This window comes from Schistocerca nitens, chromosome 1 (genome assembly GCF_023898315.1).
Source record: "Schistocerca nitens isolate TAMUIC-IGC-003100 chromosome 1, iqSchNite1.1, whole genome shotgun sequence".
Taxonomy (NCBI): domain Eukaryota; kingdom Metazoa; phylum Arthropoda; class Insecta; order Orthoptera; family Acrididae; genus Schistocerca; species Schistocerca nitens.
Genome location: NC_064614.1, coordinates 523,884,378 through 523,912,308, shown reverse-complemented (window position 1 = coordinate 523,912,308; position 27,931 = coordinate 523,884,378). Strand labels below are relative to the sequence as shown.

The following is a 27,931-nucleotide window of genomic DNA, read 5'->3' as shown; positions in this document are numbered from 1 at the left end:
CCCCTAGAACTTAGAACTACTTAAACCTAACTAACCTAAGGACATCACACACATCCATGCCCGAGGCAGGATTCGAACCTGCAACTGGAGCGGTCGCGCGGTTCCAGAACGTAGCGCCTAGAACCGCTCGGCCAGCCCGACCGGCCCAGTCAAAATAGAAGGCCCCTTTTTTTTTAGTTGTAGGTTTCTTGTCTTGTATGCGTATGATTACCAAGAAATGACCGCTGCGCATGACCAAAGACTTTACTCAACAATCCTATACATTTTGCACCAATAATGATAGGTTTAAAACATGGCTGGTTCAAATGGCTCTGAGCACTATGGGACTCAACTGCTGAGGTCATTAGTCCCCTAGAACTTAGAACTAGTGAAACCTAACTAACCTAAGGACATCACAAACATCCATGCCCGAGGCAGGATTCGAACCTGCGACCGTAGCGGTCTTGCGGTTCCAGACTGCAGCGCCTTTAACCGCACGGCCACTTCGGCCGGCTTTAAAACATGTATTCAAATTTCAATCAAAACAGCACAGTACGGTACCGGTACATCAAAGTATTCATACCACGCCAAATTTTTCTCCTTTCACGTATATCTCTTTTCACCTGTAGCAACTGCACTAATTCTCCAGTGCTGTTACGAATAAATAAATAGAAACGCAACAAATACGTGTTATATTAGGAATTCCGGACTCTGTCGCAAGCACAAACAGCGCCATTCCCAGATCACGTAAAGTTCGCAGTTTAGTGTTGACAACATGCGCAGAACTCAATGCTCACTCCAGAGATATTTCTACCGCATGAAAGCTATGCGGAATCGTAGAACATAAACAAAATGAACTTTAGACGAACGATTCACAACAGGGTGGTGTGTATGAAAACCATCCGGAACCTCATAGAACATACACGCAATCAACTTTAGCCGAACGAATCACAACAGGGCGGTGCTGTAATCGCACTGTGCAGTGTGCAGTCGGTTGGAGAGTGCTAGAGTGCAAGGTCCGTAAAAAAAAATCTAGAGTGGAGACTACACTGCAACCAAGTTGGTCGGTTGGTTGATAAGTTGGTGCGTGTGTATAGGGGCATAAAAGTTTGTAATCCATTCCAGAAAGTTGATATAATTGCCAGGTTCTGAATGCAGTATTTTCCGTAGGATAGGTACGGTTCATTTATCTCTCAGTTTCAACAATGCCCTGAACCAGCTCCTTGTTTTATTTTTCTTCTTTATAAAGTCGATGCAAGAAATGCTTGTTCTTGATTGATAATGATTCACGTGTTAAAGCGCTTCTTGAACAATTGTCATTTCTTGCCGTCCTGTGTTTATGTTGTGTCAAAGTACTAATTTATTTAAGTGTTGTCATTTCTTGCTTTAACACGACACAAACATGGAAAGCAAGATCACAGCATCGAAAAACCCGAATAATGCGATATATAGCGATTCATAGTGCGAAATGCACGAAAACAGTAAACGTTTTGGTGTTTAAGAGATAAAAAGCTGCAAAATGTTCTATGATAGCATACACAACTAATACCAGCAATAGCATCACGTGAGATCTGTGACAAATGTATAACCATATTATTTTCAGTCTTATTATCCTAGACCTATATCTTCCAGCACAGCATGAGTGTTCAAAATATAATGCCTGACAAAAAATGAAGCATCCAAAAGGAGAGCAGGAAACGAAATGAAATTTCACAGGTTGGCTGATATGTGATATTGTTTCATTGATTAGAATATGAAGTCAGTTTTACAAAACAATTTGTAGCCCACTATGACTTGCACCACTTCTGGCCTGGATGCATGCATTAATTTGGTTGCCATAAAGCCGTTGTACCCTCTCCCGTGGCAAGCTGGCCCACAACTGCTGTAGCTTGTTTCGATGTACTGCCTCTGGGATGGAGTTGAGGCCCAGGCTGGTTCTACTGAGAACAAATCGGGAGACCTGATAACTGGGCATCACACAGACAGTTCATACACACATGTGCCATATGTGGATGAGCATTGTCCTGGTAACACACGAGGATGCAGAACGTTTGCGACATATTGCTGTGCAATCAGAATTACCTCAATGAATACCATTCGTGACCTCAAGCCATACCCAGTGGCTCCCCATACCCAGCGCTGTGCCTAACCAAAACATTCAAAGAATAGGACTTCACCCCAGATGACTGCCATACTTGCTGATGATGGTCAAATGGGGTAGGGCAGAACTGCAATTCGTTACTGAACAGAATGTGATGCCATTCATCAGCAATCTATTATTCCTTGTTATGATACCACTTCAAATGCAGCTGTTTGTGTTGTTTTGTTAAGGAAAGTCTTGGCATGGGGTGGTGGTGGTTCTAAGCCCAATTGTTGATCGTCTCCAATCAATGGTGTGGGATGACATACAACGCAGCAGGGAGTCCATTATGTGTTCTCGGTTGACAAGTACAGATGTGAAGGGGTTATGATATGAAGCACATTACAACGGTCTTCCCTGGTGGTCAGATGTTGACTGGAGTTGTGACAAAGAGTATGCCTTCCCTCATATTCATATGCAATCCAACACCAGGGCCGAATGCCTTACAAATCTGGATATTGTACGATTTGAATGCCTGGCCAAATGTGGACTTACAATGAGGCCACTTTCAAACTGTCAGGTGCTGACAGTGCTCTCTCATATGGGTATGCAGCATCTCTGTGTTCTTCACAGTGATCACTCAACATCGGACATTGTTCATGACCCTTACATACTGTAACCAGCCTGGTAACAACAATAGACACAATCAAGACAAATGTACTCCGGAGGCAGTTCCACTTGTCAAAGAGAGTTGCAACTGTAACAATTTACATATGCACCACTGGTGCGTACATTTACATTGACATTTGACCATTTCTACTGGATGCTTCACAGTGTTTGGTTTAGCCATGCATAACCCCTTAATTCAGTGATATATCTTTAACTGTATATGTAAATCAATGTAAAATATCTGAATCTAATAATTGCTCCTTTGTACATGTAAAAATACTGTTTAGCCAAAAATTCGTACAACCTACACATGAAGTTTACATGCAATAACAATTTTTCGTACAGAAAATAAACAAGAAGTCCCACAGAAGATAGGACAAAGTGCTGTAACATATTTGGGTAATAACAAAACTAGAGTGGTAGCTTCCATAAGGTGGAATTTCTGTCCAGTTTTTCTTAGCATGTACAGAAAATAAGAAAAGCTGTAACACCCAAAAGATGATTACTAGTAGAACCATTGTTGATGCATTTTTTTTTTAATCATCATAAGATTACTGTATTATAAATTCTATTCAAGTAAAATTTGTGCTGCCCTATGTACTGACCCATCTAGTACTGATTTCGGAACTATTAATTTTTCGCTCATTGACCTTCCTCTTCACACTTTGCGGCATGAATACTGAACTCACATTCAGAGAGAATGAGTTTCGTTGTCCCTACTTGGCCATTAAGATTCAAGTTCCTCAAGCTTTCCCTAAATCACTTTAGGTGATTGCTAGTGTGATTCATTATTTGGTCACAGGCACAGAGGCTTTCTGTTAACTATTTTATTGTTGTTATTGTATCATTACCAACACAGTACTGTCCCAAATTTTGTGTATGCAGTTTGTGAATCTATATGCAGAAGGGTATTTGGCCATTCCATTTGTTTCCTCTCATCTTTCTGTTTTGTTCTTTCATGTGTTCTTCATTAAATATTAGATTACATAAGGCCGCAAATTATCATGTCCAAATACATTCACACAGTATGTCTATTTAATAACTGTGTAGTATGCATTGCATGTTACATTCCTAAGCAAAGGATGGCAGCCCCTCTCTTTAATAAAAATGAGTGTCTCTTTAATTTAGTTTCTAATACAAGAGGCTCTAAATGGCAACAGCATTTTATTGTTGAAAAACGTTTTAAATAAAAAGTGTATTAAGGATATAGTTTGCGTGAACAATGCTATTTGTCATGCCAAAAATCTGTTTCTGATAAGATGCAGTGAATCCACCATTTGACATAATATCAAAACTAATCAGTAAGTCCACAATAAAGGAAAAACACAGAAATACAACTGAAAGTGCTAAAATAAAACAATGGAAAGTCTAGGATGGAATAATAACAATATAAAAAAAGAGTGCTACTCACTACATGGAGGAGGCATTAAGTTGCAGACTGGCACAATGAAAAATCAGTTTTTTTATTGTGCCTGTCTGCAACTCAATCTCTCTGTATTGTTGAAAGTGATAAAATTACGTACTTCGTGACCTCTTGCTATGAGGGGATCAAAAAATACAACTGAGAGTCATTTGGCATTGTCCAACATAACTTTTGATATGAAACCAGTTGCTAGACAGATGAGTGAGAAAAACTGGTCAGTCAGTTATTTATTTGACAGAAGAAGGTATTTCTGTAATTACAAAAAATTGACACACAGGCGTACAATGGGTCTTATTTAAAGGTATTGACGATATTGATAGCTACTTCCTCTCTTTGTATACAATAAACCATTCTACATAAAGGAAAACATTTAACAGGTAAAAAACCTAAAGCCGCCTATATATTAACATAATACTCATAAAACATTGATTATTTGCTACTTCATGTTCACTATTGTTACACAGCAGTCTACAAAGTGAAAGAACAATCTCAGCCATAATTTCTTTCTTTTTTTCTGTCTGGAGCATAGTCTGACTTCATTCAATAAAAATTATCCACATAGTTCATACTGGAATTGTAATCTTTCAGTGCAAGAGAGCAAGGGACAGTCGTTATTGCTCCGTCTTTCATCCTGTGACTTACTGTGAACACATCTGATGGTGCATGACGTGTAGAAATCATATTGACTGTCCTATTATCCTCCCACCTATAGATACCTACGCCATCATTGCTTATTCTGTAATTGAGTTCCTCTCTCTCAAGTTCATTTTCCTCCTTGAGTTTTGGCATGTTTTTCTATTGGGATTTATTGTTCCACAAGTGTACAGACCAGGTTCTCAAACAGATCATATGACAAAATAATTGTCCATAAAAATAATATGATTATTTGCGTGAAGGTCATTGGTTTAATTTAGAACCACTTTCAATCCTGTATAAATATCGGATTTCAAGTTGTATGACAGTTCATCAGATAACATCCATACTTTGTTTCCTCTCTTTATATGTTAATCTCTCGTGTACTATTTGAGAGATGATCTGTCTTTGAATTTGCCCATTTCCTCATCAATAGTGAGATCTATTTTTTGGTGTATAGCAATCTTGGAATTTCCAGTTCATATGCTGTAGCAACGGACATAATTTGTCATAATTCTCATTGCTTCTGTCAGGACCTACAGGATTTTATCATTGAGGTGTAAGTTACTCGGTAACCAACTAAACCTTTTTAGTGGCTTTAGCACATTTCATCAAAAAACTCAAAAATTAGTCAAGTGGCTTTACGTGCAGTTTGTTCTTTATTTATGCAGCCACATCATCTTGTCCAGTGAATAATGGCAAGTGATTAACAATTGTTTCCTGGCTCCAGTTTATCATGACTGTTGATGGAACAGCAAGTGACCCTGCATTGTTTTCACTTGTCTCATCACTTTCAATGTTGTCCCCAGGATCACAACTGCTTGACACATGACTGTAAATAAGACTAGTACTTGCACAATCTGTAGTGAATGTCAGATCATTGTCATCACTTTTATCACTGTCAACATATAAAATGACTTTTATCTTAATAATATGAATATTTATATATGTGTTTGGAGAGAGAGAGATTGATTTTTGATTGAGAGTCATAACTGGTACCTGAATTTTGGTTGCTGCCTCCTTAAACGATCAGCTTCTGCACCAGTTAGTGACGTATTATAATTTGGAGGAAGAAATTGTTCTTTAAGATTTAAAGTACGACTCTGTTGGTTACTTGGCCGTATTGCGGATAGCTTTGAGCTCAAGTTTTTGTAGCTTTTCATACCTAAGGGAGCACTGTTGTTAAGTAAATAAGATCAAACAGCAATCTGCTTTTCGTGGCACACAAACTTCCTTCAAACTACACGTCCTGCTACATCAAAATTGGTCAGTAGAGTTCAGCACCATACTGTTACACAAGAACATAATACAGTTACTGTAATTAAGAAATTATGAGAGGTTGTTACGTATTGAATGAAAACTATAGAGAATGCACTTCCGTTCCTGTATTTTAGTGAACTTTGTACACTTACAATTATGTTGATTGGTAGCTGGTGACAACAATGAAGTTCACCTCCTTTTCCAAAAACAAGATATTTCTATTCTTCACTTCCAGAAAATTTGTATACATAAATGTTTGGCAACTATTACATATAATTTACTCAGTTTTATCACTGAAATCATTAAATGTAACAGTACGTTCTGAGCGATGGCCTAACAACACGTCCTCTTTCCACAAGATACAGATTAACAGTCCTCTCTTTTTTTTTTAATCAATTGCCGCTTTCACAACTACCATCATTGCGGGGATTGCGCGCTAAAGAGTTTCTTACTGTCCAGCTGCGCTTCATTTCACTTCAAGTACTTTTTGAATCACATTCACATTTACGGTATTTACATACATTACTGAGCTTCTCAGAATAAAATCAGGCACAAATTAGTTAAAAAAGGGCAATGAGGCTCACATAACATTACAAACACTGTGGTCTCTAGGAGGAATTTCATCAAATAATATTTGGTGACATTCTTTCTCTGTTATTCTCTTTTGGTGAGACATATTGGATCAAGAAGAAAATATACTGAATGGAGCCACTAACCACAAAGAAATCCATCTGTGAAGTATAGAAAATTCTATTTCAAAATATAAACAATTACTTACCAAAAAAGCATGACAGTTTCACGAAGAACACCAACAATGCATGAAATATGAGTTTATGTCATAAATATATGGCAAAAGTACTGTTCTGCGATTCTCCTTCAATCTAGTGAAACCTTAGTCATCAATTAGTTGGTTAGATTAGAGAACTACCACTCCTGAGCAGTAAACTAAGAAAAATATATGGTTAGCAAAAGTGACCATTGCCATTGCCCTTTCAGTGCTTTTACAAATGTGTAAGGTTACAATGATGTCCGCCTGTCAAAGAGGTAAGACAAAAGCACTTCATAATTTATTGTGCAAAGAGATTTCTCCAAATGCATTTTTGATATTATATTCATACATAGGCTTGGCAGTTGAAAAGGACCCTCCATCAGTCCAGGTGAAAGCCAGATACTGAGGTGAGTAAGTCTGTATAGTTAGTTTCATTTTGTTTTTCCCCCCATTGTGTGGCCAAGAAGGGAGAGTTCTCTGAGTCATAATGTCTATTCATGTTTGTCTGGAGAGACTGTTGCAGTTTCTTAGTCAACAACTGATAATTTTGGTCTTTTCACTAAGCAAGGTATCTGCCTTGATGCCACTTCCTAACCTCATAACACCATCCAGCAAGACCAATGGTCATCTGTCTTCATGGCTACTGCCCTAAGTGTTCATGTTCTAAAGGGTCAAGGCACATATTCCTTAACTGCCACTCAGGCATCATTAGTGCAATCCCTGCATAGTCAGAGGGTAGTAGTGCAGGTACCTGATTACTTTCCACATGATCTGACTAAACATGCTGTGTATTGGCAACTTTCCTCATATGGCCCGCACTTCAGTAAAAAAGATTTGAAATATTTGGGGTCAAACGTGGATGTGGGGATCAAAAATGAGTTAACATAAATGAGTATTGTAAAATAATGTTGAGGAGGAAAGGGGAGTGGAAAGGGGTATAATCTGTGTCCTACAGCCAAGCTGGGTTGTCATTCAAGTCTGAAAAAAGATAGTCAGAGAGTAAGATTGCAGCACCAAAAAGGAAGAAATACCTTAACAATTTGGGGCTCAATGCTCCCTGTTTCCATACCCACAAAACAATTGTGGCCCCCTGATGGAATTCCAAATTAAGAGAGAACAGGCCTTTATTACACAAAAAAGTTATTGTTTGGTGTAACACAAACTAATTTTAATATTCAGCCAAACTTATCTGGTGGATCAGCAAATGACCTCATTGAATTGGAAAATAGGCATTGCAAGTATCAGTTTCTGCAGAATCACTACACTGAAATTTAGGCTAAATGATTTATTTCTAAGGAGAATCAGTTCATGGTGGAAACGTTCCAGAGGAAAGAACAAGGAAACTGAAACAAGTATAATCAACCATATATCAGAAAAGGCATAAAAAATACCATAACTTTTCAGTACGTAAATACGTGTGTTTTGGGTGTTAGAAACAGCAGCTACTTCATGCCATTCTCTCTGATGTCAACCTATTACAAAACAGATTGCTGAACGTATGCTGCAGTGTTCCAAGAACACTGTGCATTATGATAGCCTTTCCAGTTGAGACCACAATTTGTGTGTGTGTGTGTGTGTGTGTGTGTGTGTGTGTGTGTGCGCGCGCGCGCGCACGCGCTAAGGTGAACTAGCATGATTGCAGAGTTTGAGGAAATGAAAATACAGATACCACAAGACTAGACCAGCAGAACAATCTTGTTTACATAGGATTACTGAAAAATTTCTGTTGTAGTTGTCATTCAAAACATTTTCTTAACATGGCAGTGCTGAGTCTTATTCTGCCACATTTTTCCCTTGTAACTAAAATGGAAAAGGCAGACATACACCATGGCCATCTTTATCACAGTACTTGAATCCATTACATTTCTTTCAGTGGGAATTTATTGAAGAAAAATTGTTTCATAGTCATATGCGTGATTCAGGATAAGTGTGGCAACACCAATGATCGCATTGGTCATAACACTAATTGTTTCGATTTTGTGGCAGGAGATCAAATGTCACCTGTACACAATGCTGTAAATGATAACTTGTATAGAGTTCTAATATATCAGTGAAAATTATAGATTTTTTCAAATAAAATGTAACTGTATAAATAAAAAAGTCTACTCACCGGGCGAAGGCGACAGAACACAAATACGAGGTCTGTTCAAAAATTCCAACTTTGTCCACAAATTTTTTCTACACATGCCTTTTACTTATTGTGCATGCTCTCCTTCAAAATACTCTCCTCCACAATTGATACACCACTCCCAATGCCATTTCCACTGCCGGAAGTAGTCTTGGTATGCCTCTTGCCGGATTGCGCAAAGTGCCGTCCTCAGATTTTCTTTTATCTTGTCTATCATTGCAAATCTTCATTCTTTTGATGGGGTTTTCAACTTTGGAAATAAGAGAAAGTCTACAGGGGCCAGGTCTGGAGAGCATGGAGGATGAGGCACCACAGTCACTCGTTTTATGTGCAGTAGTCATGCACCAACAGGGATGAATGTGTGGATGTATTATCATGATGAAAGGGCCATGACTTGTCTCACCACATTTCAGGCCATTTCCCTCTCACAGTTTCTAGCAGGCATCACAACACGTCCTGATAGTTCTATCAATTAACATTTTGTCCCTGTGGCACAAATTCATGATGAACTAATCCTTCAAAGTGAAAGAAAACTGTCAGCATGGCTTTGACATTTGACCTGACTGATGAGCTTTTTTTGGTCTTGGAGAATCTTTCCTGACCCATTGTGGAGACTGAACCTTGGTCTCAACATCATAACCGTAGACACACGTCTCTTCACCAGTTATGATTCTCTTAAGTAACATCTCATTGTCATTTAAGAAATCCAAAAGCTCTTCACAGATTGCGAGGTGAAAGTCTTTCTGGTCTTGACTCATGAGCCGTGGGTCGAACTTGATGGCAACACAATGTATTCAAAGATTCCGTGTCAGAATTTTAGGACAAGATCCAACTGAAATGTTATGTTCTTCTGCAATGTCTGAGACTGTCTGTCTTCGGTTGGCATGCACAATTCCATTAACATTCCTGACATGAGCATCATTGGTACATGTCAAAGGTCATCCTGAGTCAAAGGTCATCCTGAACAAGGCGCATCTTTAACTTCTGTCCAGCCCTTCATAAACCCTGTGAACCATTTGTAACACCAAGTATGGCTTAAGAACTCATCATTGTAGGCTTCCTACACAATTTGGTATCTTTCTGTAGAGGTTTCCTTGAGTTTCATGCAAAATTTAACGCAGATGTGTTGCTCCTTTAACTCTGTCATCTTAAAGTTCACAAACTGTGCGCAGAATGCTCTACTCAATACAGCTCTGAACAATAATAAAAAGACATACAAAAATGAAACTTCTGGAAGTTACACGTCAAACACAGGTGTTTGCCAGTCTCATTTCACTCCAACACACCATTGGCATGAAGTTACAAATGTCCCTGAATTTTTTGAACAGACCTCACATAAAGCTTTCAGAGCCAGTGGCTCCTTCTGGCAGAAGGGTTGAATGAGAAGAAAGTGGTGGCAAGGTAAAGGACTGGTGAGGTTTAGAAAATGGGGGGGGGGGGGGGGGGGGTTGGAAAAGTTGCTCAGAATCCCGGGAGATGGTGACTTAATGGGTAGGATGAGATGGAAACTCAGATTGTTGGTGCTGTCCTGAATGAGATTTGAAAACATAAGAGCTTAAAGATGGAAGATAGGGCAACGTGCTAAAAAGCTATTGCTGCCAAAATGTGCATGAATTTATAAAAGCGGAAAGCTAAAAGCATTATATGTGACAGAGGGGAAAGGGCAAAGGGGCGGGTAAAACTGACAAGTCAGAGAATGAAAGATATAGAAAACTAAATGGGACTGAAGGAAGGAATAGTTACTGTGAAAAAAGGCTGAGACCAAAGAAATTAAAGTAAATTAAGGTCAGGTGGGTGGTGAGAAACAAGGACATGAAATGACAGTTTCCACCGACAGAGTTCTGTGAAACTGGTGTGCAGCGGAAGAATCGAGATGGCATATAGGGTGAAACAGGTACAAAGGTCACAATTGTCATGTTGTAGAGCATGCTCTGCAACAGAATACTGTGTGTTGCCAGTATACACCTTCTGCCTATGCCCATTCATCCTAACTGATAACTGGCTGGTAGACATGCTGATGTAAAAGGCTGAACAGTGGTTACATAACAGCTTGTATACGACATGTCGGTTCACAGGTAGAATATCTTTTGCCACTTACAGGCCTTGTATAGGTGGTGGTAGGAGGGTGCATAGGGCAAGTATTATTGTGAGGATAGTCACAGGGGTAGGAGCCATAGGGTAGGAAATGGGTGCCAAAGGAGCATAGAGTCTGACAAGGATGTTGCAGAGATAGGGAGGTTGATGAAAAGCTATTCTACATGTAATGGGCTAAATGTTGGACAGAAAGGACCTAATTTAAGGGCATGATTTTAGGGGGTTGGGGTTGGGTTGTTTGGGGAAGGAGACCAGACAGCGAGGTCATTGGTCTCATCGGATTAGGGAAGGATGGGGAAGGAAGTCGGCCATGCCCTTTCAAAGGAACCATCCCGGCATTTGCCTGGAGCAATTTAGGGAAATCACGGAAAACCTAAATCAGGATGGCTGGACGCGGGATTGAACCGTCGTCCTCCCGAATGCGAGTCCAGTGTCTAACCACTGCGCCACCTCGCTCGGTCATGATTTTAGGGAGTCATATACTTGTTGAAGTAGCCGATTAATACAGTCAAGGCCAAGATAATACTAAGTGACAAGAAGTATACTCCTAAGTTGTTTTTTGGAGGGATCAAGAGTATCAGGACTGGATGTGATGGTGTGGGGAATTTGCTTTCGAACTAGGCTGGTGGGGTAATTACATCCAATGAAGGCTGAGGTGAGAATGGTGGTGTACTGCTGTAGAGTCTGCATCTGGATAAATATGTATGCCGCAAATGCCAAGGCTGTATGGGAGGGAACATTTGGCACGGAAAGGATGCCAACTGTCAAAATGTAAGTACTGTTGTTCGTTAGTAAGTTTAATGTGAACAGAAGTCTGTAGCTGACATTTGAGGGGAGATCAATGTCAAGGAAAATGTCATGGGAGCCAATGTGAAATTTAATTGGGAGAATGTATCTGGAGTTCCATGAGTCATGATGAGTCCATGTGGCAAAGATGTCATCAATGTATCTAAACCAAACTGTGGGATGAAGACTGATGGATCTCAGGAAAACCCCCTCCAAGTGACCCATGAAAAGGTTGGCATAGAAAGGTGTCATCCAGATTCCCCGGCTGTACCCCTGATCTGTTTGTATATCCGGCTCTCAAAGGCAAAGTAGTTGTTGGTAAGCATAAAGTTGATTATGATGAGCAGAAAGGGTGGCATAGGTTTGGAATCAGGTGGATGCTGATGGAGGAAATGTTCAGTAGCAGACAGGGGGGTTGGTATAGAGGAAAGTGGCATCAGTGGTAACAAGCAAGGTGTGTAGTGGGAGTGGGACAAGTATAGATGGCAGACAGTGTAGAGTATGGTTGGTGTCATTCATCTACACTATGTGATCAAAAGTATCCAGACACCCCAAAAACATAAGTTTTTCATATTAGGTGCATTGTGCTGCCACCTACTGCCACGTACTCCATATCAGTGGCCTCAGTAGTCATTAGACATTTTGAGAGAGCAGAATTGGTAGCTCAACAGAACTCATGGACTCTGAATGTGGTCAGGTGATTGGGAGTCACCTGTGTCATATGTCTGCATTCGAGATTTCCACACTACTAAACATCCCTAGGTCTAACTGATTCTGATGTGATAGTGAAGTGGAAACGTGAAGAGACACTTACAGTAAAAAAGCATACAGGCCAACCTCGTCCGTTGACTGTCAGAGACAGCTGACAGTTGAAGAGGGTTGTAATGTGTAATAGACAGACATCTATCCAGACCATCACACAGCAATTCCAAACTACATCAGGCTCCACTGCAAGTACTATGACAGTTTGGCGGGAGGTGAGAAAACTTGGATTTCATTTTCAAGCGGCTGCTCATAAGCCACATATCATGCTGGTAAATGCCAAACGACACCTTACTTGGTGTAAGAAGCGTAAACATTGGACGATTGAGCAGTGGAAAAACATTGTGTGGAGTGACGAATCATGGTACAAAATCTGGCAATCCGATGGCAGGATGTGGATATGGTGAATGCCCGGTGGACATCATCTGCCAGTGTGTGTGGTGCAAACTGTAAAATTCAGAGGTATTGGTGTTATTGTGTGGTCATGTTTTTCATGGAGGGGGCTTGCACCCCTTGTTGTTTTGCATGGCACTATCACAGCACAAGCCCACACTGATGTTTTAAACACCATCTCATAACCCACTGTTGAAGATTAATTTGGAGATGGCGATTGCATCTTTCAACAGGATCAAGCACCTGTTCAAAATGCACGGCCTGTGGTGGAGGGGTTACATGACAATAACATCCCTGTAATGGACTGGCCTGCACAGAGTCCTGACCTAAATGCTATAGAACACCTCTGGGATGTTTTGGAACGCCAACTTCGTGCCAGGCCTCAGCAACTGACATCGCTACCTCTCTGCAGGCACCTATGGGGAGGGGCCTTGGTCGGAGTGGGTGGCATCAGGGCGGATGACCTGCAATGAAGTGTGGTACAACATCTCTTGCTGGTGACCGGCCGCCAGCAGTCTCTAAGCATTTGAGGGCTCAATTTAATGCAAATTCGTATGACCCCAACCAGCTGGTACTGTGACTGTGCATAGGGAGTTACGGGAGTGGGGTACAATGGTCGAGTGACTAGTCATATGCCAACATTTCTAACCGATGCTTGAGGTGTTGTAAAGAGACACACCACTGGACAGTGGATGACTGGAAATGGGTGATAAATCACACTATACCTTGTGGCAATCCGATGGAAGGATTTGGGCGTGGCAAATGTATGAACGTTAGGTGCCATCATGTGTAGTGCCAACAGTGAAGTACTGAGATGGTGGTGTGATAGTATGGGGGGGGGGGATGTTTGTTTGGGGTTAGGGTGTGGTGCCCCCATTGTGTCTAAGAACACAGTAAATGTGGAAGGATATGGACACATTTTACAGCTTCATGTACTGTATATAGTAGAGGAACAGTTCGCAGACAATGATTGTATCAGCATGACAATGCACCTTGTCTTAAAGCAATATCTGTAAGGCAATGATTTGTGGATGATGACATTCTTTAAATGAATTGGGCTACCCAGAGTCCCAACCTGAACCCAATGGAATTCCTTTGGTGCAAGTTAAAATGTTTCCTTCACTCCAGACCCCAGCATCCATCTTTGCCTTCTCTGGTTTCAGCTGTTGAGGAAGAATGAGGTGCCAATCCTCCATCAATATTAAGACACCTCACTGAAAGTGTCTCCAGTAGAGTTCAGGCCATCATAAAGACGATGAGTGGACACACCCCACTAATAAGTGTCCAGGTACTGTTGATCAGATGGTGTACTTTTGTCCTAAAAGCAGCTCATTATTCAAGTACACACATTTTCATTAACTAGGCAGCAGCCATAAAGAGCTAAGCTATAAGTAACATATTAGCTTAAGACAGAAAGCTGGAGCATTTATTGGTAATCAGCTCCATCTACTCTGTTGAAAAATTTGTCAGCAAGACCAGTTGCTATGTGGTAGTCTCAGCTCTAAATAATTCCATGCTAGGGATCTGGAAACATTGTGGCAGAGATCTGCCGGGAACCATAGGAAACAACCTGATGCAAGGTCAGTATGCACCCAGCTGGTGACCTGGCCAGATGGGATTTGTAAATGTGTATGTGGTTATACAAATAAACTGTGTGCTGCTGTATATATATAGGACTACCAAAATCAGTATTTAGTTTCTTGGTCAGAATTAAAAAATATGTGTTTCAGTATTTTTGGAAAGTCAGTCCCTTATGGCTTGAAATAGTGAGTGAAAATTTTTTAAAAAAATAAATCATTACTAAAGAACTACGAAAGCATTTTCAAAGTTGCTTGTATGAAAACTGATACTTGACATCTCGATTAGAAATAAAGAAATATGTGTTGGGGGGGAAACTCAAAAGGCAGGACTGACGAAAACTTATGACTCCAGCTACTGGAATCACTTTTTCGTCATAAGTACATTTGGAAAAGACCATACTTCTATGGCCTTAATTGCTATGAAAAATTTAGAAATTGATGCAATTTGTGAACTAAATAAAGAACACAATTTAACAGTCATCATGGCAAATCAGCTTTGGCAGAATTGTATAGAAAAAGAAATTTAACTTCGATACATTAACTTTTCAGTAGGCCTATATTTATAAAATTATTTTCATTGTAATTACTAAACAAACTAATTATTACGGATGACAAAGTAGATAACCACATTTAAATGTGATTCTGTGTACAGGAATATCTGTTTGAGAGGACCAGGTGTACTGTTTCTAGATTGCTGACTTGTACATTAACAACATGCATAAGAGTATATAAATTCAATTAAATTTTTAAACAATGTATCGTTTTATTAAATTTTAATACCCTACCTGCAGCTTAGTTTGCTTAGATTTGTTTAGACTAGATACACATGAACAATGGGCATTAAAAAAAAAATCTTTGCAGACCATACAGTCTATGCGAACAAAGCAGTGGGTGCTAAGCTAGCTTTTTCTGTACATGTATTTACTCTCAAAAAAATGGTGACCCCGACATGAGGATGGAAATTTTGTGAATACAATGGGTAGCCACCAAAAATTCATGAGTTGCAAGACCAGCAATCTGTAAGTGCCAACAGGGTGCAAGACATGACACCGACAGCCTGCTATCATTAGATTGAATTTGAAGTAGCTAATGGTGCAGCTACAACAGTTAGCTAAGTGCCATTTGCAGAATCTTCAGCTGCAAGAGTAGCAGCACCTGCTGTACCAAAAGCAAGAATTCCTACATGATTAAGAGCATCTGCACCTGTAGGAGGTTAACACCTTACAAAAGAAATACCATGAGCAGCTGCAATTAACACTAGACCACTACCATGGTAAAACTGCTACAGTGCAGCAAAGCTCACTGCATCTATGCCAGCAACACAGAGTTACGTTCAGAGAAAGGCCAGTCGTTGTAACAATGGACAGTGTGGGTTAGCTACTACCTCCTTGCAATGATAAGCCCACCACATTTGTGGCATCCAGGCACAGAAGTACATTGTGTGGCTATCGAAGCATTGCCGCTCTAAACTGTTTCACGTCAAGAGCCATTTCACCGCTACTGGCATTACAAAGTATGCAACAAAATATAATTATATCACAGCACTTTTAGACAGCTGAAGCAATCTCAAAGTGAGCTATTTCATTATGAAACCGCTAGTGACAGACAGAGACAAGTGGCTTAAACAAAAGATCATGCAGTGGCTATAACCACCCCCCCCCACCCACCCCTCTCTCTCTCAGCTGCTTTACGAGGAGGATCTGGGGACACAAAACCAAAATTTAGCAGGCAACTCTCGAAGCACATGAAGGATGGAGAATCTCACCCTCCGCCCACAGGAAAATGAAATGCACTGCTTCAAATAGATCTGGCAGCATTCAATCCTCACCCACACCTGACCAGGAGAAATGGTTTTACCACAGGCAATCCAGATGCCGGACATGTGCATGCACATCACTGTTTTTCTGGTCACGAAACATGAGTGCATCCCCTGCAGCCAACAGGCGAGTCTGCAAATAGCAGCAATCCAGATAACAACCGCAACAGCTGGTGGAGACAGATAAAACTGCTGAGGTACAGTTTTTGTTGCAACATGCTCCAACGTGTATATCTGTAGGTACTCTTGTTGCAGCAGATGCCATTCAACACATTTCAGTCTCACAGCAGCAAATAGTTCTCCCCCAACAACCTATGGCTGGATGACATTAAAACTAGGCTTGCAGACAGTTTTCAAGTGGAACTTTATCATTGCTGACATCGCCTGCCTGGATTTTCATAAACACCTTCAGTAAGAAGGACTGGGTAGCTAAATCAGCACACTGATCTGACTGTGCATTTCATCACGCGATCACCTCCACTCTTGCCCCTGCATCGAATGTGTGTCCAGCAGGTGCGCTGGTGCCTCTATGAAATGTCTTGGTTCTGGCAAACGTTGAATCACCGAGGCAGAATTCATCGCAATGGGGCAGGCACAGAACATCTGTTGGGAAGCACATGGGTGTACCGCTGCACTTGGTGGTTGACAACCATGTGCAGATTACAGAGCACAGTACTGGATGGTTTCTGATATTATCCAATGCGAAATGTTGGAGATTTTATGTGTCATGGTTCTAGATGCATCTCACCCCCCCCCCCCCCCCCCCAAATAACCTTGCTTGCAGGGACACAAAATGTGGTCCAGTGAATACAATGCAAGATCAGGCCTGTACAATCTGTCAAATGGTAAACTGCTGAAGTCATTCTACATCTTGTGACAACATACACAGTAGTGGCGATTGATCTTGACACTGAACACCTTGCACAGTCTTGTGCAGTCTGTGCACAGAATCTGCTCCACCATGTCAGCTTTCCTCTTGACCAGTCCTGGAGCACTCTTGGTATAGGGTACACATTGGCATCACAGGCCCCATTTTAGTAAGCACATGTTTGCTGGTAGTAGGTGTGCTGTCAAACTTGCTGCATGTAGCCAAACTATCATCCACAACACTGACTGCAGCTGTTTGAGCATTTTCAGTCATTTTTGCTATTGAGGGTTCCCGCCAGATACTTTTATCTGATAGTGACAGCAATTTGTGTTGCAGGAGTTAGAGGCTTTCTCCATTTGCAACATTATACAGTATCGGCTACTGCCCCATTCCATCTAGCTTCTACCCCAGGTGGAGCAGTTTGTGTGAACTTTCAAGACACAAATGCTGAAAGCCACGTCTACCTTGTCATGTGATGATACACTGTCTAGTCCGCTCGCCATGTACCGAGCAACACCAGTTTACAGTTGCAGTTCATAGAATGACTGCATGGCTGCTAGCAGTGGAGCCTGTTAGATTTGTTACTCCCAAGTTCTGTGCCCCAGAACATCACTGCCTGCCATGTTTTCCCTTGTGGGGCCACTGTTTGGGTCTGGTCTTTTGGCGGGCAGCAGGTGTAGCTGCCAGGTGTTGTTGTGGCCCACAAAAATCAGCATTTGCTTGTGGTAGACGATGGTTGGGGGCAGCTGGTACATCATTCCAGTCAGCTGTGATCACCACCCATGTGGCCTGCAGCCAGGTGACATGGTCTGTCATGGCATTTTTCTGGTGGGAGGTTCCCACTTTTGGCAGCATACATACTCACTGCCCTCCTGCTGCACCCTCCACTGTCCTCCTTTTGCCATTGGGCTATAGTACCAGCAGCAATCACCCCTGTGCTCCCCGTCACTGAGCCCATACGGATTTGGAGCCTCACCCTCCTGTCACCACTTGCCCATGGATGAGTCCTCACCCCTGCTGGTGCAAGAAGGCTGGCTGTTACCCCAGCGTATGACTTCTTCCACCATTCCTCCAGAATAAGCTGAGTCACCTTTGCCTGCTTCAGTGATGGACACGTGCCGGGGAATATTTTGCTCTCTCCAGTTTTGTGAAGGCGGTCACCATACAGCCCTGGTCATTTCGGCCCTACGTGGGATTTTCAGGTGGGAGGGATATTGTGTCCTCTCCAGTGTACATACGGATTGACCACATCTCAAGTGTTTTTCCCTTTCTGGAGCCAAATCCACAGTTTTTAGGTCATGCCTCCACTATTGGCTAGAGTAGTGACATTTCTGCCAATTGGACAGCTTTGTGGCATTGTCATGCCTGTGCAGATACAAAAAGCCCAAACAGCTATCCTTGCACAAGAGGCCATGTTCCCAGTTTGAAATCATGGCTGTAACTTATTGCCAGCTGAGCGTAAACATATCAAAGAGCATCCAACCACAGATTTTTGTTATGATAAATGAACAAAGTTACAACTAATGCATCTTCATGCATAAAGTGTCAAAAATTATTACAATATGTTGCATAAAAAATTGACCAGTTGTAAGAACAGAATAAAAATAGTATTATAAAATTATAAGTTAGTTGTACAAGAGTAATGTTAGTAATAGTGACATATTGGAACCTCATATGAAATGTAGAATAATGAAGAGTAGCTTCTATGCTGTACTTTGATTAAAATAACTTTGTGATGGACATTTCAGCAAGCTCAGTGGTAGCGGCCTGTCACAAAATAATTGTAGTTCTTTCTTGAGCACCATATGCTCGTTGTGCTGCCTGTTCTGTAGGTGCATGCAGAGAGCCCTGTCTAGAGTGGCTGGCTGCATTGTGACAACAATGCTCCCCCCTCCATGCCACTGCAGTCTGTCAATAAAAAGGTTACTTTATTAAAACTGTATACCATATATCGTCTAACCGCATTTATACTCAGTGTACACACGCACACCTGTGCACCTACACACACAGTAATTGCGTGTGTGCGTATATGTGTGTGTATGTAGCCGATCAAAAGATTTCTTCCAAAAGCTATCAAAGCGTCCATTCTCTTTTGTGTGTGGCTGTTAATGAGTCAACACTTCAACCATTTGGTGAGTGGTCTCCTTCGCTCCTGAATTATTTATTTTTATTCCTAATATTGTCATTCTATACTGATAAGTGTAAAATTATTTCACAGTTGTTAACTACAAATACCAGTATGCACTATATGTACTGCCATGTAAGTGCAATAATCACTAGATCATTAAAGAGGCTTCTTCAAGATGAGATCTGCTTTACACAATATTCTTACAGCACACTTCTGTTTAACAAATCCTTTTTGGACCTTAGCTACATTGCCCCAGAATAGTAAGTGAATGTTTGTTAGTAATCCCATCTGCTGGTCAACGCCAGCAAAAGTGCAAAACTGAGCTTTCTGGTTAACTTATCCAAGTGCTAATGCAACCTCAAATTGTTATACATCTGGAGGTCTAAGAACTGTATATATGGAGCCGCGTGTAGTGAGTGTGCTATCCCTGGGACCTGTGAGGTTTTCTTTTTTTGCTCTTTTTGTGGTGGTGGTTGGGGGGGGGGGGTTGAGTCTTTGTATGATTAAGGGTTAATCTTTTTGCTGTGAACCATTTATAAACTTGCTCCATTACAGAACTGGCTCGATGAACTCTGTGAAGCCCCCATTGCAGTCTGGATGGCTTATGCTGAGGGGCAATCACAAGGGGGATTCATAATACTAAAGTTTTAGGAAAAGGATGTGCAATATTAGATAGGTCAATTGTATATTACAGATAGTTTATGTAAAATGGAGAGAGAAAAACAGATGAGCTGAAATCAGACTTAGTAGCAGAGGTTTATGAAGCAAAATAAAAACAGGATGAAGTTTTCTGTTCAGGCAACTATAGGATAGTAAGTACTGCGTTATTGAATTGTGTTATGAATACTGGCATCTATACATGAACTACAAGGAAACTTGAAATGAAGAGGCGTGTGCTGTACAACGTTGTTAGAATTTGAATGCACAGTGAAAACTACAAAATTATTTGAAAGAATAGCTTAGGACAGAAGTGGATGGAAAACCATTACAGGAAGAAGGGCCATATCAGTAACACGTTTACAGGCATCCAAGAATGGTTAACTTCATAAAAGGGAAAAATAGTTGGGTGTCGATGAGTAAGATACATAAAAGAGGTTTTCAGGAGTAATGTTTCAAGGAGTAATTAAGGATTTTAAGTATATCGGACGTTCATGAATCAGTCAGTTCATGCCAATAATGAATATCATACTAGAAGTAATATACACTCCTGGAAATTGAAATAAGAACACCGTGAATTCATTGTCCCAGGAAGGGGAAACTTTATTGACACATTCCTGGGGTCAGATACATCACATGATCACACTGACAGAACCACAGGCACATAGACACAGGCAACAGAGCATGCACAATGTCGGCACTAGTACAGTGTATATCCACCTTTCGCAGCAATGCAGGCTGCTATTCTCCCATGGAGACGATCGTAGAGATGCTGGATGTAGTCCTGTGGAACGGCTTGCCATGCCATTTCCACCTGGCGCCTCAGTTGGACCAGCGTTCGTGCTGGACGTGCAGACCGCGTGAGACGACGCTTCATCCAGTCCCAATCACGCTCAATGGGGGACAGATCCGGAGATCTTGCTGGCCAGGGTAGTTGACTTACACCTTCTAGAGCACGTTGGGTGGCACGGGATACATGCGGACGTGCATTGTCCTGTTGGAACAGCAAGTTCCCTTGGCGGTCTAGGAATGGTAGAACGATGGGTTCGATGACGGTTTGGATGTACCGTGCACTATTCAGTGTCCCCTCGACGATCACCAGTGGTGTACAGCCAGTGTAGGAGATCGCTCCCCACACCATGATGCCGGGTGTCGGCCCTGTGTGCCTCGGTCGTATGCAGTCCTGATTGTGGCGCTCACCTGCACGGCGCCAAACACGCATACGACCATCATTGGCACCAAGGCAGAAGCGACTCTCATCGCTGAAGACGACACGTCTCCATTCGTCCCTCCATTCACGCCTGTCCCGACACCACTGGAGGCGGGCTGCACGATGTTGGGGCGTGAGCGGAAGACGGCCTAACGGTGTGCGGGACCGTAGCCCAGCTTCATGGAGATGGTTGCGAATGGTCCTCGCCGATACCCCAGGAGCAACAGTGTCCCTAATTTGCTGGGAAGTGGCGGTGCGGTCCCCTACGGCACTGCGTCGGATCCTACGGTCTTGGCGTGCATCCGTGCATCGCTGCGGTCCGGTCCCAGGTCGACGGGCACGTGCACCTTCCGCCGACCACTGGCGACAACATCGATGTACTGTGGAGACCTCACGCCCCACGTGTTGAGCAATTCGGCGGTACGTCCACCCGGCCTCCCGCATGCCCACTATACGCCCTCGCTCAAAGTCCGTCAACTGCACATACGGTTCACGTCCACGCTGTCGCGGCATGCTACCAGTGTTAAAGACTGTGATGGAGCTCCGTATGCCACGGCAAACTGGCTGACACTGACGGCGGCGGTGCACAAATGCTGCGCAGCTAGCGCCATTCGACGGCCACACCGCGGTTCCTGGTGTGTCCGCTGTGCCGTGCGTGTGATCATTGCTTGTACAGCCCTCTCGCAGTGTCCGGAGCAAGTATGGTGGGTCTGACACACCGGTGTCAATGTGTTCTTTTTTCCATTTCCAGGAGTGTATAATAAACTATATTTTGTAATGTCTCACACGAAATAAAATTGGGATGATTAAGAACTCACAAAAAATTTGTTATTAATTAAAATTGTATGTAACCATTTGATTAGTGACAGCTGTACTCTCTCTCTTCATCAATACACAAAATTGTGTAATATTGCTAATACATATTAAAAATATAGAAATGGAAACAAGTGCAAGACATTTTATATCCATAGTGTTACGCAGCCTGTTTGAAGTTGAAGCATGACACTGCTTGTATGTTAATAGGTTAAGCTGCTTGTTTGAGTGTCTATTTTTATTTTAGCCAGGCCGGTATCAGGCTATGTGCCCATCTTCAGTAGTCCTGCTGAAGATAAATTATGAATAATACTTTAAGCTATGGGATGCATTCAAAATTTTGGAGTAAGTTGTTCAGGCACATATAATTTATTTTTGTGCTGCCCTAGAATTTCTGTAGATTTTTTGAAATTTTACTGTAATTTTTAATTAGTCTTCAGCACATCCTCATTGTGTAACAGATGAGGCAGCAGGATTTTTCATTAGCTGCGATTTAGTTTGCCATCAAACTGATCAGTATTGTAAGTTTGTGCATGTTATTTTCTGTGACTTACAACATGTGCACATGCATTTTATTTAATTACTTTGGTTATTTTGATTATTAATAGTAAAATATATCAAATATAATTAGTATGTGGGTAAAAATTTCTATTGGATTTTGGATGGGCAATTGGAGGACCCCTGCAATAAATTCTTCAGAGCTGCAAATAAGAGACTGCTTATGGCATGATAAATATTATGTTCAGGAAGCTCTCCCACCAAGTTTCATATCTTTGGCACAGCTCACAAAATTCTTCATATGGGCAAAAACATCAACTTCCTTCATGAAGTGTGCCAAGATTACACTCGCATAAAATGTCATGAAACCTTCAGTTTCCCTTTGGTGAGCACCAATGTGGAAGCACTTTTTGTTGAGGACCAGCATGGAGAGCTGCGGGCAATGCTAGAACAAGCTTACTGTGAAGTCTTGTCACATTTTTGATGTTGTCAACACTCAGTACAAATTTATGGGCCACCTACAAGCTGTAAGGAGGTACATCCTGCTGTGGCTTCAGACATCTTACAGAGTTATTTGCACCAGAGGTGGAAAAATCTGCCTCACTGTTGTATCATCACTGTTTATCTGGGTTTCATGATCCTGCCATTTGTTCTACTGATGCCCACTGTACAGATATTTTTCAGAGACTTGATGTGAGCTTACTTCAGATGTCAAAATGAGATACTGGCTGAAACTTTTTCACATGTTGTAGGTCCAGTAGGAATGGTTATTGCTGTGAACATGTCATCCTACTTGATGCTGTTAAATGCTCTTTGGTGAGCTAAATTCACACTAAGCCTGGCCATCAGGCAACAACCAATAGCTGCTAAGCAGACGAGATGTCTACCTGGAATAAAACCCTTACCGTGGAGATTACATTTCCTTACCTCTGAAATGGAACATTTTGAGCATCAGGTGCAACACTAAACACTGTTTAAGGTGTTGGAATGCTCCTGCGAGGTATTCATCAAGTAAGTGTAACAAACAGAAGGCTTGGATGATGTTATTAGAGCACATGATATATTCCGGACAACAATTCAAACAGGGGTCTTCCTAGACAAAGGACTTTGGCAGCCAGCTGTGCTCTGTGCACAACCTAATGTTACAGCTGCATAGCCTAAAGAACAGCTGCATGATACAGCATCAGTGGAACTGGAAGCTCACAAGGAACTGAAAAGCTATTTGAAAAGGTTGACACAAACATTAAAACAAAGGAAAAAGAATATAAATAAGTTCACAAATAAGTACCAGTGTCACATGTGCACTCAATTGAGTGTACTGGCAAAAAGCTATCAAAATCTGGTGAAGTAGTTTCTGCTCATGTTGACAAGTCAATCAGAACTAACATTGCAAATATTTAGCTTCCATCTTGACTTCACTGAGCATTAACAAAGATCAGGTTATGGGCTAACTACACCTCTTTGTTATACAATCTGTGTTTGTACTAATTGTATTATATATATTTTACTATTAATAACCAAAACTACCAAAGCACTTAAACAAAGGAAATATGCACATTACATAAGTCACAGAAAATAACACACACGAACCTGTAATATTGTACAAGAAAATACATCACTGGTAATGTAAAGCACATTGCCTCACCTATAGCACAGCGAGGAGCAGCTAAAAATGAATTAAAAATTAGATTAAAATTTCCAAAAAATCTATCTAAATTCTATGAGTGCATAATAGTAAATGATACAAAAGTACAGGGCAACTTAACCCAAAATTGTGAAACGTCCTGTAGCACATGGTATTATGTATTTTCTGTGTTATTGCATGTTGTCTTGCAGGACTACTGAAGATTTATGTGTAGTCCAATACCAGTCTAGCAGAAATAAAATTAAACAACAAAATAAAGAGCCTTGTCTATGCATATACAAATGTCATCCATCAAGTGCAAGATACAAACAAATATTTTGGTAGCAATGAATTTTTGCCATTTACACCAATAAAAAGACTTGATTCAGAAGAATTTGAGCAATAAAGTGCACCCCCCCCCCCACACACACAGAGAGAGAGAGAGAGAGAGAGAGAGAGAGAGAGAGAGAGAGAGAGATGGTACATTAATTTTCTGACTATAGAAGCAATTTATACAAAACAAATTATACATTTATTTTTTAAACTACATACAATGCAAATGACATAGAAACAATTCAATTCTTTTCTTGGCGATCAGAATCTAAATTTCAAAAATCTTTAAGCAATAATTAATATTAATTATTACAAGGTTTCACAGAACACATGGAAAACAAAGGATAATGAAGACTGTTAAACTTTCCATTGATATAAAAGATTTAAGCCTTAATCACTGTCACTCGAAGCATCCTTCTGCTTTGCACGCTCTTCGAGTCGTAAACACTTAGGACACTGCTGATTTTTTCTGCTCCAACAGTTGCGATGGAAAACAGTAGAGCACTTTATGCAACTTACAGCTGAAGAGTCAAAAGGAAATATCACTTGGTCTTCTTCACAAAGTTCACATACATAGCCTCTACCATAACATACCTGTAATGGAGAAAATAAATTAAAAAATGCTCGAAACAACACATTTAATTCTTTGAGCATAGCAATAACTGCTCTTCAAATATTTCTTCACAATATTATATACTCATTTTATTACAGAGTATCTTTGCACCATAAGATGTGACTGAAATACAAGGATCGTTTAACAATAACTTCAATGAGCCAGAAAGAATATTAACCAAGATCTTCGATTGCATGTGCTAAAAATTTCAAGCTTCTGTTGCCTTAAATGAAAGAATTATAGCTGTGAATGCACAGAACTAGAAACACTTAAAATGATTAAATATCATTTGTTGACAAGCTTAATGTCAATGGAGGGTCATGTTAGGTGATCATCCCTATCACAAGTGGAGAAGTTAAGCTTTTGAAGATATTCTGTCTTCTTCATCAGGTGCTGACTGACTGCTGTGTTTATTAAATGGCAATGATCTGGTAAAGTGACAGGTGGGAAGTGGTTAGTGAAGAGACTGCAGGCCCCTAATCCCTCCATATCACTGGGTAAGGATTATTGGATGGAAATGGAAATCAAGTTTTAATTTTGGCTCTTGGTAAAAACTCTTATTTTAGTGTCTCACCACAGGCTCCACTACGATTGCAGCCACTTTCTCTGTTAAATTTACTAGTGATAATTAAATTTCTTTTATTACAATGTCTCAGTAAGATGAAGCATGAGGTAAGATTCTTTGTATCTTCAGTGAAGATCTTTGTGTCACTCACATTGACTTTTATCAAGTTTCTGAACTACATATGATGTTTATGTTCAGTACAGTTCTCGTACACAGTGAAGACTGTCTGGACTATATAATATTCAGCACATTTAGACAGAATGTTGTAAACATCAGGTACTCTCATCCCAAGATTGTCTTTTACTGAATGCAGTTTATCTTTAATTTTCTGTTGGAGATGCTCTGCAGAAATGAAGGCATGGTATTTGATTATCTTTTCTCATTAGCTGAGTAGGTGTTGGCCTTTGTTTACTTTTGAACAAAGGTCAGATTTGGAGCAGTTTATTTCTGTTTCTTTATTCTGAACACATGCTATAAACTTTTTTAATCAGATTGCAGAATATTGTGATCTGAAACCGTCTGAGTTCTGTATAGTAAATTGTTTACGATATAATTCTTTTGGGCTGGGTAGTGGAAACTCCATTCTTTTAAATAGAGACCAGTATGTGTTGGAGTCTATACATGGAATGGCCCAGCCAGCAGTCCAGCTTTTGTTCAACCAATAGATCCAAAAAGGGCAACTTGTTCTCTGTTTTTACTCCAATTGTAAATCTGATGTTCAAGTGTACAGAATACATATGCTCAAAGAACTGTTTTAGCACATCCATTCCACGGGGCTAAATTAAAAACTTGTCATCCACATATTGATAAAAACACGTTGGATGGAGGGAACTAAAAGCAGGTTGGATGGAAAGAACAGAGTGTAACCTTAAAACTTAGCAATGGCAATAGATAAAGGCGAGTCTAGAGCTATGCTGCCAGTAATTTTGTAATATTTTCCAATATACAGAAAGTAAGTGATTCTCATAATAAGGTGCTGGAAGACTCATGATGTGAGGTGTGAAAGGCCAACTAAAAGATCCAACATGTGTGCTTTCGGCACCTTGATAAATAATACCACAAAGTCATTTGCGACTACATGTATCCCCCTGATTATACCAACATATTCCTTAAGGTACTGAAAATACGAAAGCTGACCTTCAGCACAAGTAGCTTGGTAAAATGTTACGTCAACCAAATAGCATGTGCAATTAGTCTGAGAGGTACATAAAATTGTATTTTTTCGCAGACTGTACAGGTATGGTCTGAGCGCTCTTGTAGCATAGGATATAAGAACTTAAATTATTCACCAGCAAGGCTCGAGTTTTTTCAGAAACAGCATTGTCTTTCTATAAACACTACCGCAAAAGGATGTTGCATTTGTATGTTTCATGTAAATGGGGGACAAAACAAGTCTTCAGCATGGATCAGCAGACACAATTTTAGAGACTGCAATGAGATGAAAATATCAGCTTGGATGCAGCTACAGAGGTTCCATCAATGAAGCCTTAGAAGAGTGCCAACACCCTCGGAAGAAGTATTAAGACAACAATGTAAACAAGTTTTATGAAATAGAGTTCCATTCTGTGTTCTCAGAGTTTTTCAAGGTGGCATGCTTCTGTAAAATCTTTTCAGTTTACAGGCTGCTTTACTTCACGGAGCTGTGCCAAATCTGCCTTCCGTGCATGGCATCACTCCAGCCCTTTCTCGAAGGTTCCACATGCTGCCATTACATCTCTACAAGAAGAAAACTGTGCCAGCCTCAACAGCCAGTGATTTCAACTACTGATAATGGTGGCAGACAGCTATAAAAAGCCCAAATGTTTATTTGAAGTGATGTGGGTTGTAAACCAAGCAGATGTTATTAAAGTTCTGTTTTATTTGAGTTCCCCTAGGGTTCAGATGCTGTCAACCTGCAGTGGGTCATTTGTACATACTGTGAAGAGAACACATTACAGACAGTTAAATATGACGAACTCCTATTTAAACAACTTGTAGTGTCAATGAGGAATAATCAATATTAGGTGAAGGGGACTGATTACCTGGAAGGTGCCCACAGTGGCAATAAGATTCTAGTCATATCGAAGTAAGATACATAAAGAAAGTCTATTGATGTTGCAAAACATCAACACAAGATGTACAAAAAGAATAAAATTCAGTCAGACTAAACCAGAACCGTCCTGGCGATCAGTGCTATGACCAAAGTCTACTAATTAAAAAAATAAAATGGTTACAGATTATGAATGTTTATTGTTGTCATTACAACTGTAA

General features: G+C 40.7%; 1 protein-coding gene and 1 long non-coding RNA gene across 3 annotated transcripts in view; one reads left to right on the top strand and one right to left on the bottom strand.

Annotated features, from left to right (window-relative positions):
• Positions 1 to 980: 980 nt before the first annotated feature.
• On the top strand, positions 981 to 27,886 carry LOC126253381 (uncharacterized). Its single transcript, XR_007545949.1, has 3 exons — positions 981 to 1,154; positions 27,075 to 27,213; positions 27,296 to 27,886. It is a non-coding gene; the product is annotated as an uncharacterized LOC126253381 (long non-coding RNA).
• The window catches only part of LOC126253369 (differentially expressed in FDCP 8 homolog A), a 74,394-nt gene continuing 71,142 nt past the window's right edge, over positions 24,680 to 27,931 (bottom strand). For both annotated transcript variants that reach the window (XM_049954652.1, XM_049954661.1), the window contains one exon: positions 24,680 to 25,097. In XM_049954652.1, the coding sequence (XP_049810609.1) occupies positions 24,894 to 25,097 (204 nt within the window). In that variant the 3' untranslated portion in view covers positions 24,680 to 24,893. The remainder of the gene's footprint in view (positions 25,098 to 27,931) is intronic.